Source organism: Thunnus maccoyii, chromosome 12, assembly GCF_910596095.1.
Source record: "Thunnus maccoyii chromosome 12, fThuMac1.1, whole genome shotgun sequence".
Lineage (NCBI taxonomy): Eukaryota > Metazoa > Chordata > Actinopteri > Scombriformes > Scombridae > Thunnus > Thunnus maccoyii.
In genome coordinates, this window is record NC_056544.1 from 10,490,419 (window position 1) to 10,504,677 (window position 14,259).

General features: G+C 39.9%; 2 protein-coding genes across 2 annotated transcripts; one reads left to right on the top strand and one right to left on the bottom strand.

Moving 5' to 3' along the window:
- Window positions 1–5,505, bottom strand: mffb (mitochondrial fission factor b). Its single transcript, XM_042428830.1, has 7 exons — window positions 5,343–5,505; window positions 4,424–4,639; window positions 3,975–4,153; window positions 2,561–2,652; window positions 2,257–2,427; window positions 1,636–1,711; window positions 1–1,139 (listed from the first exon to the last, which is right to left on the bottom strand). Exons 2-7 carry the CDS (start codon window positions 4,632–4,634, stop codon window positions 1,008–1,010), a joined length of 861 nt encoding a protein of 286 aa, XP_042284764.1. The 5' UTR covers window positions 4,635–4,639; window positions 5,343–5,505; the 3' UTR covers window positions 1–1,007.
- Window positions 5,506–7,462: 1,957 nt separating this feature from the next.
- Window positions 7,463–13,265, top strand: stk25b (serine/threonine kinase 25b). The gene is made up of 11 exons (XM_042429886.1): window positions 7,463–7,893; window positions 8,644–8,874; window positions 9,022–9,078; window positions 9,153–9,261; window positions 9,860–10,017; window positions 10,280–10,465; window positions 10,837–10,982; window positions 11,387–11,492; window positions 11,573–11,644; window positions 12,678–12,814; window positions 12,928–13,265. The coding sequence occupies exons 1-11, from the start codon at window positions 7,864–7,866 to the stop codon at window positions 12,965–12,967; spliced, it is 1,272 nt and encodes a 423-aa protein (XP_042285820.1). The 5' UTR covers window positions 7,463–7,863; the 3' UTR covers window positions 12,968–13,265.
- Window positions 13,266–14,259: the final 994 nt, after the last annotated feature.

Genomic DNA, 14,259 nt, shown 5'->3' on the forward strand with positions numbered 1-14,259 from the left:
GAGAATAATGATGTAAATGTGATCAGTCCCTCTAATGTCACAAATCATATCACAATTGCAATATCAGTCAAAAATAATCGCAATTAGATATTTGTTCAAAATCGTTCAGCCCTGCCTTGGACGCTGGGAAAATGTGATGTGTATTTTTCACTATTTGCTGACATTTTATAGACCAAACAATCAATAATTTAATTGAGAAGATAATCATCTGATTTATTGATGATGAGAATAATTAGTATGAGAATAATTGTTAGTTGTTGCACCACTATTTGCAGTTATTGGTGATTAATGCCTTCAATGGCTCTTGATATTCATGCTTGACATGCTAAACAAAATGTTTTTTGAGAATGCTCCATAACCCAGAGTGTTTCAGTCCAAAGCATTTTGTTTCTGCAAACACAAAAAGAACATTTGTGCAATATTTGAAAAGTAGAGGATCCATCTCCCTCTGAGAAAGTTAAACAGTGGTTTAGAGTTCACAATGTATTTGTTGAACATCTATGATGTCGTTAACATCATAACAACATAACAGCTAGCAAGTGTTTGTTACTGAAGCATCAAACTTCAGCTCACTACAGTAAAGCAGTTACCAACCTTTTTAAAAACACCCAGCTGGAGTGTCGTTGTGCTTTGTCTCGCTAGTCATTTTCCAGTTAATACAGGAATTAAATACATATATGAATCTTTGAATGAGAGGTATTTAGCTTTACTTCTAGTTTGAGTTGTGTTGTACTGCCTCACCAGAGCCAGTTGGTAAGTGTGGATACTAGTTTCTCTGCCACAGGTCTTATCTCTGAAGTGTTTTATGTCCCTAATCAGTGTTAAGCTTGAAATTCCAAGAATTCGCAATAAAAACATGGAGGGTTTGGGGTGGAGGACACTGCAAATTCCATAGTTTCCTGTGGTTGCCTTTAGATGAAAAAATCCATTATGTTTTTTGTGATTGCACCTTTAACAAGAAATTGCTTTGGCGTCCAGTGTTTTGGGAGACTCGGTCTTGTCCCATCTCAGCGACGGAACCAGATCCAGGTGTTGATGAGCCAGAATGCCACAGTAGCAGAATACAGGATCACCTCTCGCTTGGAGCGTTCCTTGTTTTCTTCTTCCAGCAGCTGCAGACGTCGGTTCAGCTTCACGATCTGGATGACCACATGAACACAAAAAAGATTGTAGAAGTGGACACACTGCACCCGGACTGGGCCTGGGAAAGACTTCCTGCAGAATTAAACAGGACTGCCACACCAACCACTGTCAATTACATAATAATGGCATAATATAAAAGGAAATCATTGTGTACTTTCTCATTGTCCCATGAAGTGATTAGAACTTGTATTTGTTTTAGGTTTGTTGATTCTTTTGTTTGTTTACAGCTGCTTATCTAAAAATGCCAATTGTAACTGATCACTGGCTGTGTGCTGCTCTGCCAGCAGCCTGATATGTGATACATAAGCATGAAGTGTCAGCATATTTTTATTGTACCCCAACAGTAGTAAACTGTGAAGTGAACTCAACAGGAACAAAATAACTACAACAACACAGTCACAATATGCACACCAGAGTAGTAGAGAAGCATATTAATCACATATCAATGACACAGACTGGTATGAAGTCATCTGGACTTGTGGTGAGTATTACCTGTCGTCGTAGTGAGGAGGCGTCCACTAAGCCAGACTCATCAGGGTTTATGTCCATGGCCAGGTCCAGGTGTGCCCTGTGGAGATCAACATTTGCCAATTTTGAGTAATGATAACAACATTAACAGAAAGTATTGTATAATTTCTTCTCTGTATTGGTGAATCTACAGTTGCAACATCAAACAAGGTTTTTGAACAAGAGCAGAATGCTGATAACACAAACGTGTCCCATAAATGACCCCAACAATATCAGGTTGGTCCTCTGAAACACTGTTTTTGGCTTACAGAGAGCACTCTAAGGGGAGAATTGAAGTCATTTGAGGATGTGAAACAAGACTAATGGAATAGTAAGGCTACTTCTTCAAATTAAATTAACACACATCATCCCTGCAGAAAATCAAATGTGCAACTCAGTTTTAACATCTTGTAGCTGCTTTCTGTTGTGTGTTAGAAACTCCTCCACTGTATAAATATAATCCTCTCTACTTTAACTGTTCTTCACCCTATTTATTCTTATGTATTTGATCCTTCTTATTTCACCACAAGAGCCAACTGTTTGTTCTGGGAAACTCTGGGAACACAGTGACTTCTGAGAAATTCAGGGACAAAAGAGACAAGTCACCTGCGGTGGCTGTCATCCAAGACTTCAAGGACCTGCTGGTACGCCCGGCGAGTTGTTGACTGGATGTAAGACAGGAACCCCGCAGCTGTGAACAGGTTGATGTTTGCATCCTCAGGGGAACAGAGAGGGGGACACAAGCGGACTGGGGGGGCAGAAGGGGAAGGGGTTACACTGGCAGAGAGATAAGTGGGGAGAAACAGTAAAAGAAAGAAGAGATTGTGAAATAAGACATAAATACAGAAAAAAAGGCAGCAGCAGCAAAGCAGTGTCGTAACAGGTTTCTCAACTGTGGATGTGTTCTTACCTTAATTCACCTCTGCTGATCTGACTGCTGTGGCGACCAGATATGTTCTCACTGGCACTGCGTTCCCTTCGAGACCGTGAATGAAAATGAGCCTGGGAATGATACACGGATTTCAAACCATGTCGCATTTATATTACAGGTGGTTGGAGCACAGTCAATCACCAGTGACAGAGTTAATACAAGCTGCTGGTTAGTGCACAGCTACTGGGATCAGTGTCAAGTTCAGTGATTTAAGGAAATATTACTTAATCATAATAAATAAAAAGACCCAGAATAGAAACATGGATATTACTCTTACACAGAGTTAATGCACACTTCTTGAAATCAAATTTAATGCTTTTTAAGACCTCAACAGAGAAAACTGAATACTCTTTCCACAGCAAAACACATGCACATTAGGGCTGAGCTTTATGTTTGAAATCAATTTGACAATATTAGTAGGGATATTTTTCTAGGTATTTTTGTATCTATATATATAACAATCATATGTAAAATCACATAAAGTTATCAAATTAAATGGCATTGAATTGGCAAATGCGTTGTACTGTGTCCCACTGTTTAGCTTTACATTAGATAAAACTCCTTGTGTTTAAAAAAAAAAAAAAAAAAATTAATTTACATTTTTAATTACAGTTTGTTAATTTTGACAACACTGTGTAAAACAATAAGGCTGTTCTGGTAGTTCACATACTCACAGAGTCAGCTGTAGTTAATTCTCCTCATTAAGACACTTTACACTTTACAGTATATCTACCCTTCATCCACTTTAACAGTCCACTTAAACTTGTAAATTCCAGCTAAGCTGTCATCAAATTAAAAACCGCTCCTATCCTTCATGTCAGATGTTGGCCTTTGCCGCACTAAAGGGCTTTGTGTCCCCTCTGAACCCCCCCCCTGCTGTCTTTAGCTTAGCATCATCTCTACTGTTTTGTGTACTTCTTTAATCCTGGACCCTTGGTGAGAGCAGGTGGCGGCCTGTGGAGAACCGATCAAAACATTACCAGAAAAACAAAGGGGAACCTCACTGCTAGATGCTACTAAATCCTACACACCGCACCTTTAAAACATATCACAACTGCAATATCAGTCAAAATAATCGCAATTAGATTGTTTTCTAAGTCTTTCATCCCTACCTTGGACTCTGGGAAAGTGTGATGAGCATTTTTCACTATTTTCCGACATCTTATAGACCAAACAATCAATCACTTAATTGAGAAAATAATTATCTGATTTATTGAAGATGAGAATCATCGTTAGTTCTTGCAGCACTATCTGCAACTTCACCGCTAGATGCCACTAAATCCTACACGCTGGTCCTTTAATACGTACCATCATTAAAAATAAGACTTTAAGACATTTTATGACATTAAATTCTGAAAATCTTATTTAAGACTTTTTAAGGAACCCTACTTACAGCTTGGCTGGGGTTGCTCTGTGAATTGGCAGCTTGGTCAGTTTCAAGGGAGTCCAGTGGTTGTTCTGTAAGGGTGAGGACACGTGGCGGGGCCCTCATGTCCAGGAGGTCCACGGGGGGGACGGACTGAATCAAGTCCAAGTCTCGGGGACGAGAGAATCGAGGGTCGTCATCATCCCCTGTGGAGAGAGTGAGGACGAGAGGGCCAGAAAGATCATTTCAGCTTTCCATGAGTGATGATTGTACAGTCATGTGTCTGCAGGGTTCACTACTGTTAGTTGCTTTGTATTGTGTCCAGCACGGTTAAAGTTCAGACTACAACATTCGTGTTTTTGGTTTTTTTAATTTTGCACATTATAAGGTGATGACTCATAATGTCAAACATAACAACAACCTCTCTTGTCAATATTTTCTAGCCATACACCTGTATACCAGTCTGCTGTGCCCACCTGCTACGACGATCCTCTCAGGCACTTGCATCAGAGTTGTGTGCAGGGGCTGCTGGAGTAACAAAGACTCTGTTTGGTTCTCTGAGGCCACTTTGAGGGTCTCAGGGATCCGCATGCGCTGGCTGATGCCCTCTGTATACTCCAACTCATAATGGATGCGGTTGATTTCAGCCGCCTCTGCAGACGGGGTGGCGAAGGTTGGTCCACTCATCCAGCCTGTAGACACATTAAATGGAAGAAAATGGAAAAAACACTTAAAAATACTCTGCAGATAAAAGGTCAGACTAGAGTGCAGGTTAAGATGTAGACGTTTAAGATACACTTTAGTGTTCAATGGCACTATCACAGAGGCCAATCAAAGCTCCTATCTGTGAGCCCTGGATGTTTGCCATCAGTGGCCTCCCTGCAATGCCATCCTGATTTAATGATTATATTTTAAAGCAGTATTATAATGCCTATTATTAAATGACAAACATCTTTAGATGAGGGGATTCAGCCCTTCCTAATTGGCTCGGTGGCGAAGGGTACTGCCCAAAACATGATCTCTCTGGCCCGTGTAAAAGGGGCATGTCCCGTTGAAGAACCAAATAATCTCGACGGAGGAGTTGTTAGCCAAAGCTAATAAATAATGTATCATACATAACATTTAACGTAGTGCTGCATTGAATTACATAACTCAGACACGAGGAGTATCTGTTGTCGACACATGGTTTCAATGTCACTGAATGAAAAGACACACAAGACGCCATATCTAGCATGTACGTAGCTAATATCGAGCTAATGTTACTGGTATGGTATGTCTGACCCGCATTAGCTGATGTTATCACTACATGTTAGCTAAGAGGTGCGTTAACAGCAGTAACCGCACATATATGTGTAGCTTTACTTGGCTTTAGCTAATAACTACTTGACTACTTACCGTTGTGGTTTTAGCTCCGGAGTTTAACGTGTCATGTGTCCAAAAGCTGTTTGTTCAAGAGTGTTAACAGCATCAACCGGAACAGGCGACAACCAGTTAAACTGAAAGACACACCGCCTCTAGCTAGTGTGTATGTGTATATGTGTGTGTGGCTGCCGATAATATGCCTGGTGTGTCCGCTGGGGCGGAGCTTATGAGCTGCACCGTCAGTCCCAGCGAGGCGCAGCAGAGGCGCTTCCCAGAGTGGAAAACGAGCGCACACTTTGAAATTATCTGTTTTCATACAGTGTTTATGTAATTGGGCTGATTACAGAATAATACAAAGCTACTAATTGGATTTTCTGAGCCATTAACACAGAAGTGAACTGGACTATTCCAAATTAAATACCTAACATATACATGTATAGTGATGCATTTTTTTACCATCTAATATTTATCTCAGCACTCTTCACTTCTTTGCACTATTTGTAACCTGTTTACAGTTCACAGAGATGGTTTCACCTGTATATAGTCATTCCTTGTGTATACTTCTGAAGATTGTTGTGTTTTTATGTTGTGTAAGTGCATTGAGAGCCACTAAACCAGAGTCAAATTCCCTGTGTGTGTAAACATACTTGGCCAATAAAGATGATTCTGATCGTCTGATTCTGATTAAATTAAACTATCAAACTGAGGGAAATCTACTTATATGCAGAGAACACTGTCATGATTATTTTCCTGTCATTCCCATACAGCTTTTCCCCTCGAAAATTACTGTCAAAAATATCCTTTTTTATCATGAAAAAATATTCAAAAATATTCATAATTTGTTTTTTTTCTGTTCCTGAAAAATCATGGATCCTTACATTAACACGATAAAACTAGGAATTAGGTCATAAATATTTTTGTTAATCTGTTAAATTGCGCAAACTTTATTTCCACAAACAAAATATTGATAACTAAAGGTTCAGTAAAACCAGCAAAAGGAATCAAACCAGGGTATGGTACAAATTAATGTACTGTAAATGCATTTTATAAAAATCTAAATGAAACTCTGCATTCATCAATGATGTTTGATTATGCCTATAATTCATCTTTACTGCTGGAAATATGTATGTTTATTATAATGTAATAGAAGATTGCAGATGTTTATACTATGTGCCTCCCTTACTTGTATCCAAAAGGCAGAACCTACTTTTAAGGACTAAAAGTATTTTAATCTTACTTTATAGTCCCATTTCAGCAGACAGAGGAGTAACAAAGATGCAAAAACATAAAATAAAATGTCTACCAGTAGCACTGACTGCAACTGCTGGTAGTTAATTAATGTGCCTTTCTAACCACCAGTTTTGGGCTTTGTTGAGGCAAACAGCAAGATTTATATCTTGTGTGTATACATGCAGATGTGTATGTAAAAAAAGAATGATATTCCAATTCCCTGAGATACTGAGATATTGCAAATGTTTCCAATAAAAACATGAACACATCCAAGACTGGTCAGGTGCATTGATAAGAACCTACTCAACTCTAACACATAGTCAACAGACATGGCTTTCTGCAGCAGTTTGCATTGTTACCTCTGCACGCTGTGCATGTGCTTATAACACCTTGTAACCTTGTGAACAGGCTGCAGTCTCATATGGGACAAAACAAATCTTTTGCTGCTTAGAAGACCCAAAACCAACTAATAGTTGTCTGCTGTCTGCTGTCTTGGCCTCAGGTTTGCCAGGTGTGCCTCTGCTTCAGATATATTAATATGTATTAATATAATATATTATCAGAAATATTCACCATGTTGGAACAGTTATTATTGTTTAATTTAATTAAATACAAATTTGCTGAGAAATATTCCACATGTAGGCCTATGTGCAGTATTAATTTAAATGAAAAGGACCTTAAAGCTATAGACTTTTACACTTTGACACAGGACACATGACAAGGGGACTATAAAACCTAATGATAAAGAACACTTTCTAAAGCACCTATTATCTCAGTTCACATTAAGTTTATATAATCTATATTTTGGTCAAAAACTTGAGTGGCAACAATTTAAATGAGAAAACCTAAATTTTCAGGTGGCTTTTCAGAGAAACCTAAACTACAGAGATTGGTAATACAAATCCCAGAAATCCCCCGTTTTCGAAAGCAATGCGCATGCGTCAGCCGTCTGGGCCATTATTTTGTCCTCCTCAAGCTTCAAATGAACAACAGGCTAAGCGTTCCTTGAAATGAATTAAATATTGATACGCGGAAGGAGCATTTCATCTTGTTGTTCATCCCAGCCGACACACATGGAGTCTCTCGGTCAATAGCTCGCTGTGTCGCAGGGCTGCTCGGTCCTCCGTTGGACTTGGAGGCCGAAAACAGTGCGCGGAGTGACAGCCCCGTTAAAGCCAGCAGATTGGGTGTTTATCTTGCTGGCTAGCCACCTAGCTAGCTTCCTAGACAGCTAAGAGGGGAGGAAAAACCCGAAAGGACCAATTTGATAACTTCGGAAAGAGATAGCCGCGGCTGTCCCTGACCCGTTCAACCTGCAGAGGGGATGGCACACCTTCGAGACATGCAAAACCAGGTACAGAAATCCTCTTTTCACCAACTGTCACCTCCCTTCTTCTTGTCCAAGACAAGGCGAGCCCCCACGACTGTCTGTCAGGCTTTCATGAATAGGTGGGTGGGGGGTCTCAACCACCAATGCGAGCGCTAAAACCCGCTAAATACACATGACACATCACGAAATCATCTGCTTTTCATCTTAATGTCATTGTCAGCATCAGAGTAAAGATGCTGGCAAAGCACATTGACATTAAAAGCTCTACATTTCAAGAAACAATACAGCGATATTTTTAACGTCTGCAGTGTTTTAGGGGTGTAGTTGTCACATAGTGTAGATGCTCTTAACATTTTGAACTTAATAGCATCTTCATGGGCCTCCTCCTCAGTCAAATCATCACTCATTTCCTGCTGTTATGGAGAGAGAAGTGTCATGCCTCTTAAATTACACACTGGCACAAAGTTCAATCAAGAGTCCAGACAATGATATGGGCTGTGACTGGAGTATGGGTGTGTATCGCCATAAGTAAGATGGGTTAATCATCCATCTTTTTATATCTTGGACAGTGAATGGTAACATTTATATATATAATATAGATTTATAGATGTTATTCCCACTGTGAGGTCTATTTAACCTTTATAGAAGAGTATTGACATGTGAAACTGTGTTGGCACATAGACACACACACACACACGAATGAGCCCCTAAACACAGTCATCATGACACACACCTAATAATTTAATGTGCTGTTTTTTTCTATCATTGGACCAGAATACCCGGTTGGACCCCGAGGAGTACTTCACCAAGCAGGAGCGGATCGGGAAGGGTTCCTTCGGAGAGGTCTACAAAGGCATCAACAACCGCACGAAGGAGGTGGTGGCGATCAAAATCATAGACCTGGAGGAGGCAGAGGATGAAATCGAAGACATTCAGCAGGAGATCACGGTGCTGAGCCAGTGTGATAGTCCTTTTGTTACCAAGTATTATGGATCATACCTGAAGGTGAGGCGATAACACGAATGCTGAAGTGATAAACACAACGTGAGGATGCGTAAAGACACAAACACACATACACACATACCCAGTGCCATAGAGGCAAAGGAAAACAAGGGTTTTTAAATCATCTGTCTTTCTTTTTTTGTCTCTCAGGGAACCAAGCTGTGGATTATCATGGAGTATTTAGGTGGAGGATCTGCTCTGGATCTGGTAAGAAGGTTTCTATTTTTATGCAGCTCACGCAGTTATAATCAAATCTTCATCATCTCACTTCTCTTTCGTAGCTCCGTCCAGGGCCTCTTGAAGAGACTTACATTGCTACTATATTGAGGGAAATACTGAAGGGGCTGGAGTATCTGCACTCTGAAAGGAAGATTCACAGAGATATCAAAGGTAATAAGAACTCTCTTCATGTAGTGATGGCCATACAGAAAACACCACAAATGGACGAAACAGATGCACCAGCTTTGCCACCAGTTCTTCTTTGTCATTCAGCTTCACATAGATATTAGTTTATATAATTTTATAGTGTTGTCCTGGTAGAAAGGCAGATAACATACTCCTAATTCAGAGATGAGTTGCAGCAGTATTTTCTCTTCTCTGTAGCTGATGTGCTCTTACCTCTGAGAGAAAACACAATATCCACTTTTTGGAATCATTAGAGAATCATAAATAATAAATAAGAAGGAAAGAGAAGGTTGATTGTTTGTGAATTGACTATCAATGTACACTGTACCGTTCTTGTTGAAGACACTGTTACTCATCTCCTGATGTTCTGAAGCTGTTTGTCTTTGCTACAATGAAAACACTTCATTACTCTTAATTGTAGAATGGGATTTCATCATTAATGGAGGAAGACATTTTTATTGATGTCTTGCTTTTAGCATGTTAAATAGAAACAAACAGCCAATAACAGATAAAAGAAATAACCCTTCATGGATTACTTGTATTGCTTGCACTTGTATTTTAACTGTCTTTCTTTTTCTTCTAGCTGCCAATGTGCTCTTGTCGGAGCAGGGCGATGTGAAGCTGGCAGATTTCGGGGTGGCGGGACAGCTGACAGATACTCAGATCAAGAGGAACACCTTTGTCGGCACGCCCTTCTGGATGGCTCCAGAGGTTATCAAACAGTCAGCCTATGACTTCAAGGTGAGGCCAGTGTCAGCAGACCGGACAACCTGTGTAACTGCTCTGAGTGAACACTGTGTTCACACTGAGTTCATGAAGAGATAAGGGTTTTGTTGTAGAAGACACCACATGAAATTTTCTGCATGGGAATAAATGATCATAACCACATCACTTTAGCTTGGCTGCATTTTAATTTCATTCAGGCTTTACAGTTTCCAGAGAATCAATGTCTGTATGTGAAGTTAACACATGTTCTGCTTTTTCTCCCCCGCCCCCCCTTCAGGCTGATATTTGGTCTCTTGGAATCACTGCCATTGAGCTGGCCAAAGGCGAACCTCCCAACTCTGACTTGCACCCCATGAGGGTCCTCTTCCTCATCCCCAAAAACACTCCACCCACCCTGGAGGGCCCTTACAGCAAGCCCTTCAAAGAGTTTGTGGAGGCTTGTCTAAATAAAGACCCTCGTTTTGTGAGTAAAGTCCTTTCATACAGACCAGACTGTAACCAAACCAGGATCAGACATGCTTGTTTGGGCTAAGTAAGGTCAGAACATGGGAAAGTAATTCCAGATTGGCACTGCATGGTTCACTTATCCTACCAACTATTTTTTTGTGATTGGATTAGCATGCCCAGTCTTACATAGGAATTATAATGTGTGCTGTACTTTCTCAAATATTCAAACATGATCAAAATCACATTCTTGATAGACATATGTTGTTACTAGACAGCAGTACTCTGATCCCAGCTGTGTGTTTCTTCTTCCAGACCCAGAAGCCACTGATGATGATATTGTCACATTAATCATTTCGCTGCTTCTTTCTTTATAACATGTCTGCGCAGAGGCCAACAGCCAAAGAGCTCCTGAAGCACAAGTTCATCACGCGTTACACCAAGAAGACGGCCTATCTGACGGAGCTGATTGACCGGTACCGCCGCTGGAAGTCAGAGGGACACGGGGAGGAATCCAGCTCTGACGACTCAGATATGTGAGTCTCAAAAACACACGTTTGTACACTCTAATATCAAACGTTCACAACCACTTTATTAGAATGATACCAATAAACAGGATTTTGACTACTTTTTACAGGATTTCAGGACATATTTATTGACATTTACTAGAAGAATTGGCTTCCAATTAATTAGTATCAGTTACAAACCTTTTTGTGTTGCCTATTTTGAAATTTCCATCTCATGTTTGAGCTCTGTGTGCTAACAGGAAACAGTTAAAAGGACAGAAGAATATACATGTGCAATTGTCCTCAATAGGAATTTTTCTCTCTGAATCTACTAAAACTGGGTCAGTGATTCATTACATGTAAGTCAGGTCACATCTGTCATCTTGTTTCTCCTTCTTTCCATCTTTTCCTCCCTCTGTCTTTCCTCTCTTTAGGGATCCTGATAACGATGTGGATACATGTCCCATGTGGACCTTCCCTACAGTCAGACCCAACTCTATGAACAAGTTACAGAAGGGCTACACACACACAGATTCAGAGGTAAGACACATGCAGGACACACACAGACACAACGTTGAGTCTTTAGTTTTTTTTCCTTATATCTTTTTTTTCTTTTGCAGTCAGGAGATTCAGTGAAAAGGCAACCGAAGTCACAATGCTTGTCGGCCTTGGTAACGCCCATCTTCAGAGAGGTAGGTCTTTCGTGGACAGGGATTATATAATTTGTAATAATGTTATTCATTGTGCTTCTAATGATCTTAGATTAAGGGCTAGTAAACAAAACAATATGCATAGCTGTCCTAAATTTTATCAGAGCACTGAAAGATACTTAATTGACAGTGCGATAAAGATTCTGGGCAATCTGGGGATAAAATAAAGGGCTGCTATGCACCCAAACAAAAATCATTATTCATCAAGCAGGTTTTGTAAATTAGGCAAAGGTTAACTCTGAGTATGTGAGGCGATGATTTCCTGAACAAAAAAAATCACAGAATCTTAATCCAGAATATTTAATCCACTAAACTGTCTTTTTGAAACACGTCTTAAATTTGGATGAGTTACATCTTGACTGTAGAGCCCTGGACTAAGATTAATTCCAAAAACCTGTGTTAGTCCTGAGGTTGCTGGTAATTGTTGCACTGAATCACAAAAAGATATAATTTTGTGGACATGGAGGAGTAAAACAATAAAGGGGCAACGTCGGCTTTTCTCTTTGTTAACAATGCAGGTCAGGGCTGCAGTGGTGCAATGAGCTGCGCTATATTTTCTCAAAACAATCGAACAGAAACTGATTTTATCAGTTTTATTGAGTTGGTTGCCCCTGTCAGTACTTGTCTGACCGGCAGTGCTTGTCATTAATGTAAGCCGTCATTTAGTCCAAGAGTAACTCTAATCTCCAGGATATTGGTTTAGGTTATGCAAGACTTGGCTGAACTGAGAGCTATTTCAATCCATGGCTTTGTAAAAGAGAAACTATACCTGACTCAGTGCCTCTTACTTCATTATTTTACCTGCTGTCACGAGAGAGTGTAAATGTGAAACATGACTTTTCTACAGTGAATATAGATGTACTGTATTCTTGATGTTTTAATGGAGCATATATTTGTTAGAATAAAACAGGAAAGAGCAGGAAAATTGTACACCACAACAGTACAGTTGATATATGGGTTTGGTTGGAGTTTGAATATTTTCTTTCTGATCATTATTGATTTCCTCCATCACCAGTTGAAGGAGAAGCGGCGGGCGAGTGGCGGTGGTGTAGGAGCCATTGAGGAGCTGGAGAACGCCTTCAACCTCGCTGAAGAGTCCTGTCCGGGCATCTCCGACCGCCTCGTCACACACATGATGGAGAGAGTGTGCAGGTGATGTAACAACTGTCAACAACTGTTTATGACGCAACAGAAAACATGCGTTTATTTTAAGGGGGGAACGAATTTATTTTATTCTAACATGCTGCTTCATGTCGTTCTCTCAGGTTTTCTTTAAATGGTAACACCACCCCGTCTTCGCGGTGAAACCCCAGCTGGATGTAACTTAACCCTGCCCTCCTTTTCTGTCTCCCAAACCCACCCAACACCTCAGATAAGGACCACAGAAGACCACCACCCCCCCCACCCATCCCTCTTACCTTTATCACCCTTCCCAGTCTTGTCCCCCAAGAGATCTTTTAATTAGTTATAATTAAATATTTTTACAGTTTTTCTTTAAGAGCGGAGAGTATTTAAGACAAAAAAGCCATGACATTTAGAGCATTGTGTATACCTGTTAGATTGAGAAGAAAAAACTATAATAAAGTCTATGGAAAATGTCTTATTTTCTTGTGTGTCTTGTTTGGTGTTACTCAGACTCTTATAAGCAGGAATGCATTGTTGCTGAAACAAATAATTATTTGGATAAAAAGTTAAAGAGTTACTTGCAACCACAACTAGATATTAAAAAAAGGCTTCATAATCTCATTATTGTGGTATATATCATATAGCTGCTTTAACATCATCTTCTCTCTTGTCTGCTAGATGCTCACATACAAACATTTTACTGTTAAGACATATTAAAGGATAAGTTCATAGTTGTTCAGGTGTCTATAAGAACACTGAATCATTACTGTTGTTCAAACTGGCCATTAAAAAAAAATTCTCCTTTCTTCCTAATGTGTTTCCAATGAAAGTGATGAGGGACAAAATCTTCATCTGTAAATCTGAAGCTAATGAGGCTTCAGTAGTACTAATTAGACAAATCAAGATATCTTCCAAAGTTACAATCTTTTTAGTACAAAGAGGGAATTTAATGCTAAAAAGGCTTATTATTGAAGATTTTTTTTTTTGATTAACTCAGGCTGCTGAAGCCTCATATTAGCTTCAGATAAACTTATGAATGCATTTTTGCACAAGGATTGTGGGTTTTGTCCCCCATCACTTACACTGATGAACAGGAGGAAGTATCATATGCACACCTGACCTTTAAGACAGACTTGAAAAATTGTGAACCTGTCCTTTAAGTTACGCTTCAGGTAGCCTCCATTAATCACTGTAAAATGCATTTGAGGTGCATTGACCATATACAGACGGGTGACAAATTAAAGGAAAAACTGGTACAGATCTGAATGCTTGATCCCTACAGTGAGGAGGGCACTTTGCTGGCATGGTTTGGGTCCACTTGTACCCTTAGAGGGAAGAGTCACTGCAGATCAATACAAAGTTGTTCTGAGTCATCACCTTCATCCTATGATGAAACATTTCTATCCTGATGGGAGTGGTCTCTTCCAGGATGACAATGACCCCATCCATAGGGCACGAGGGGTCACTGAATG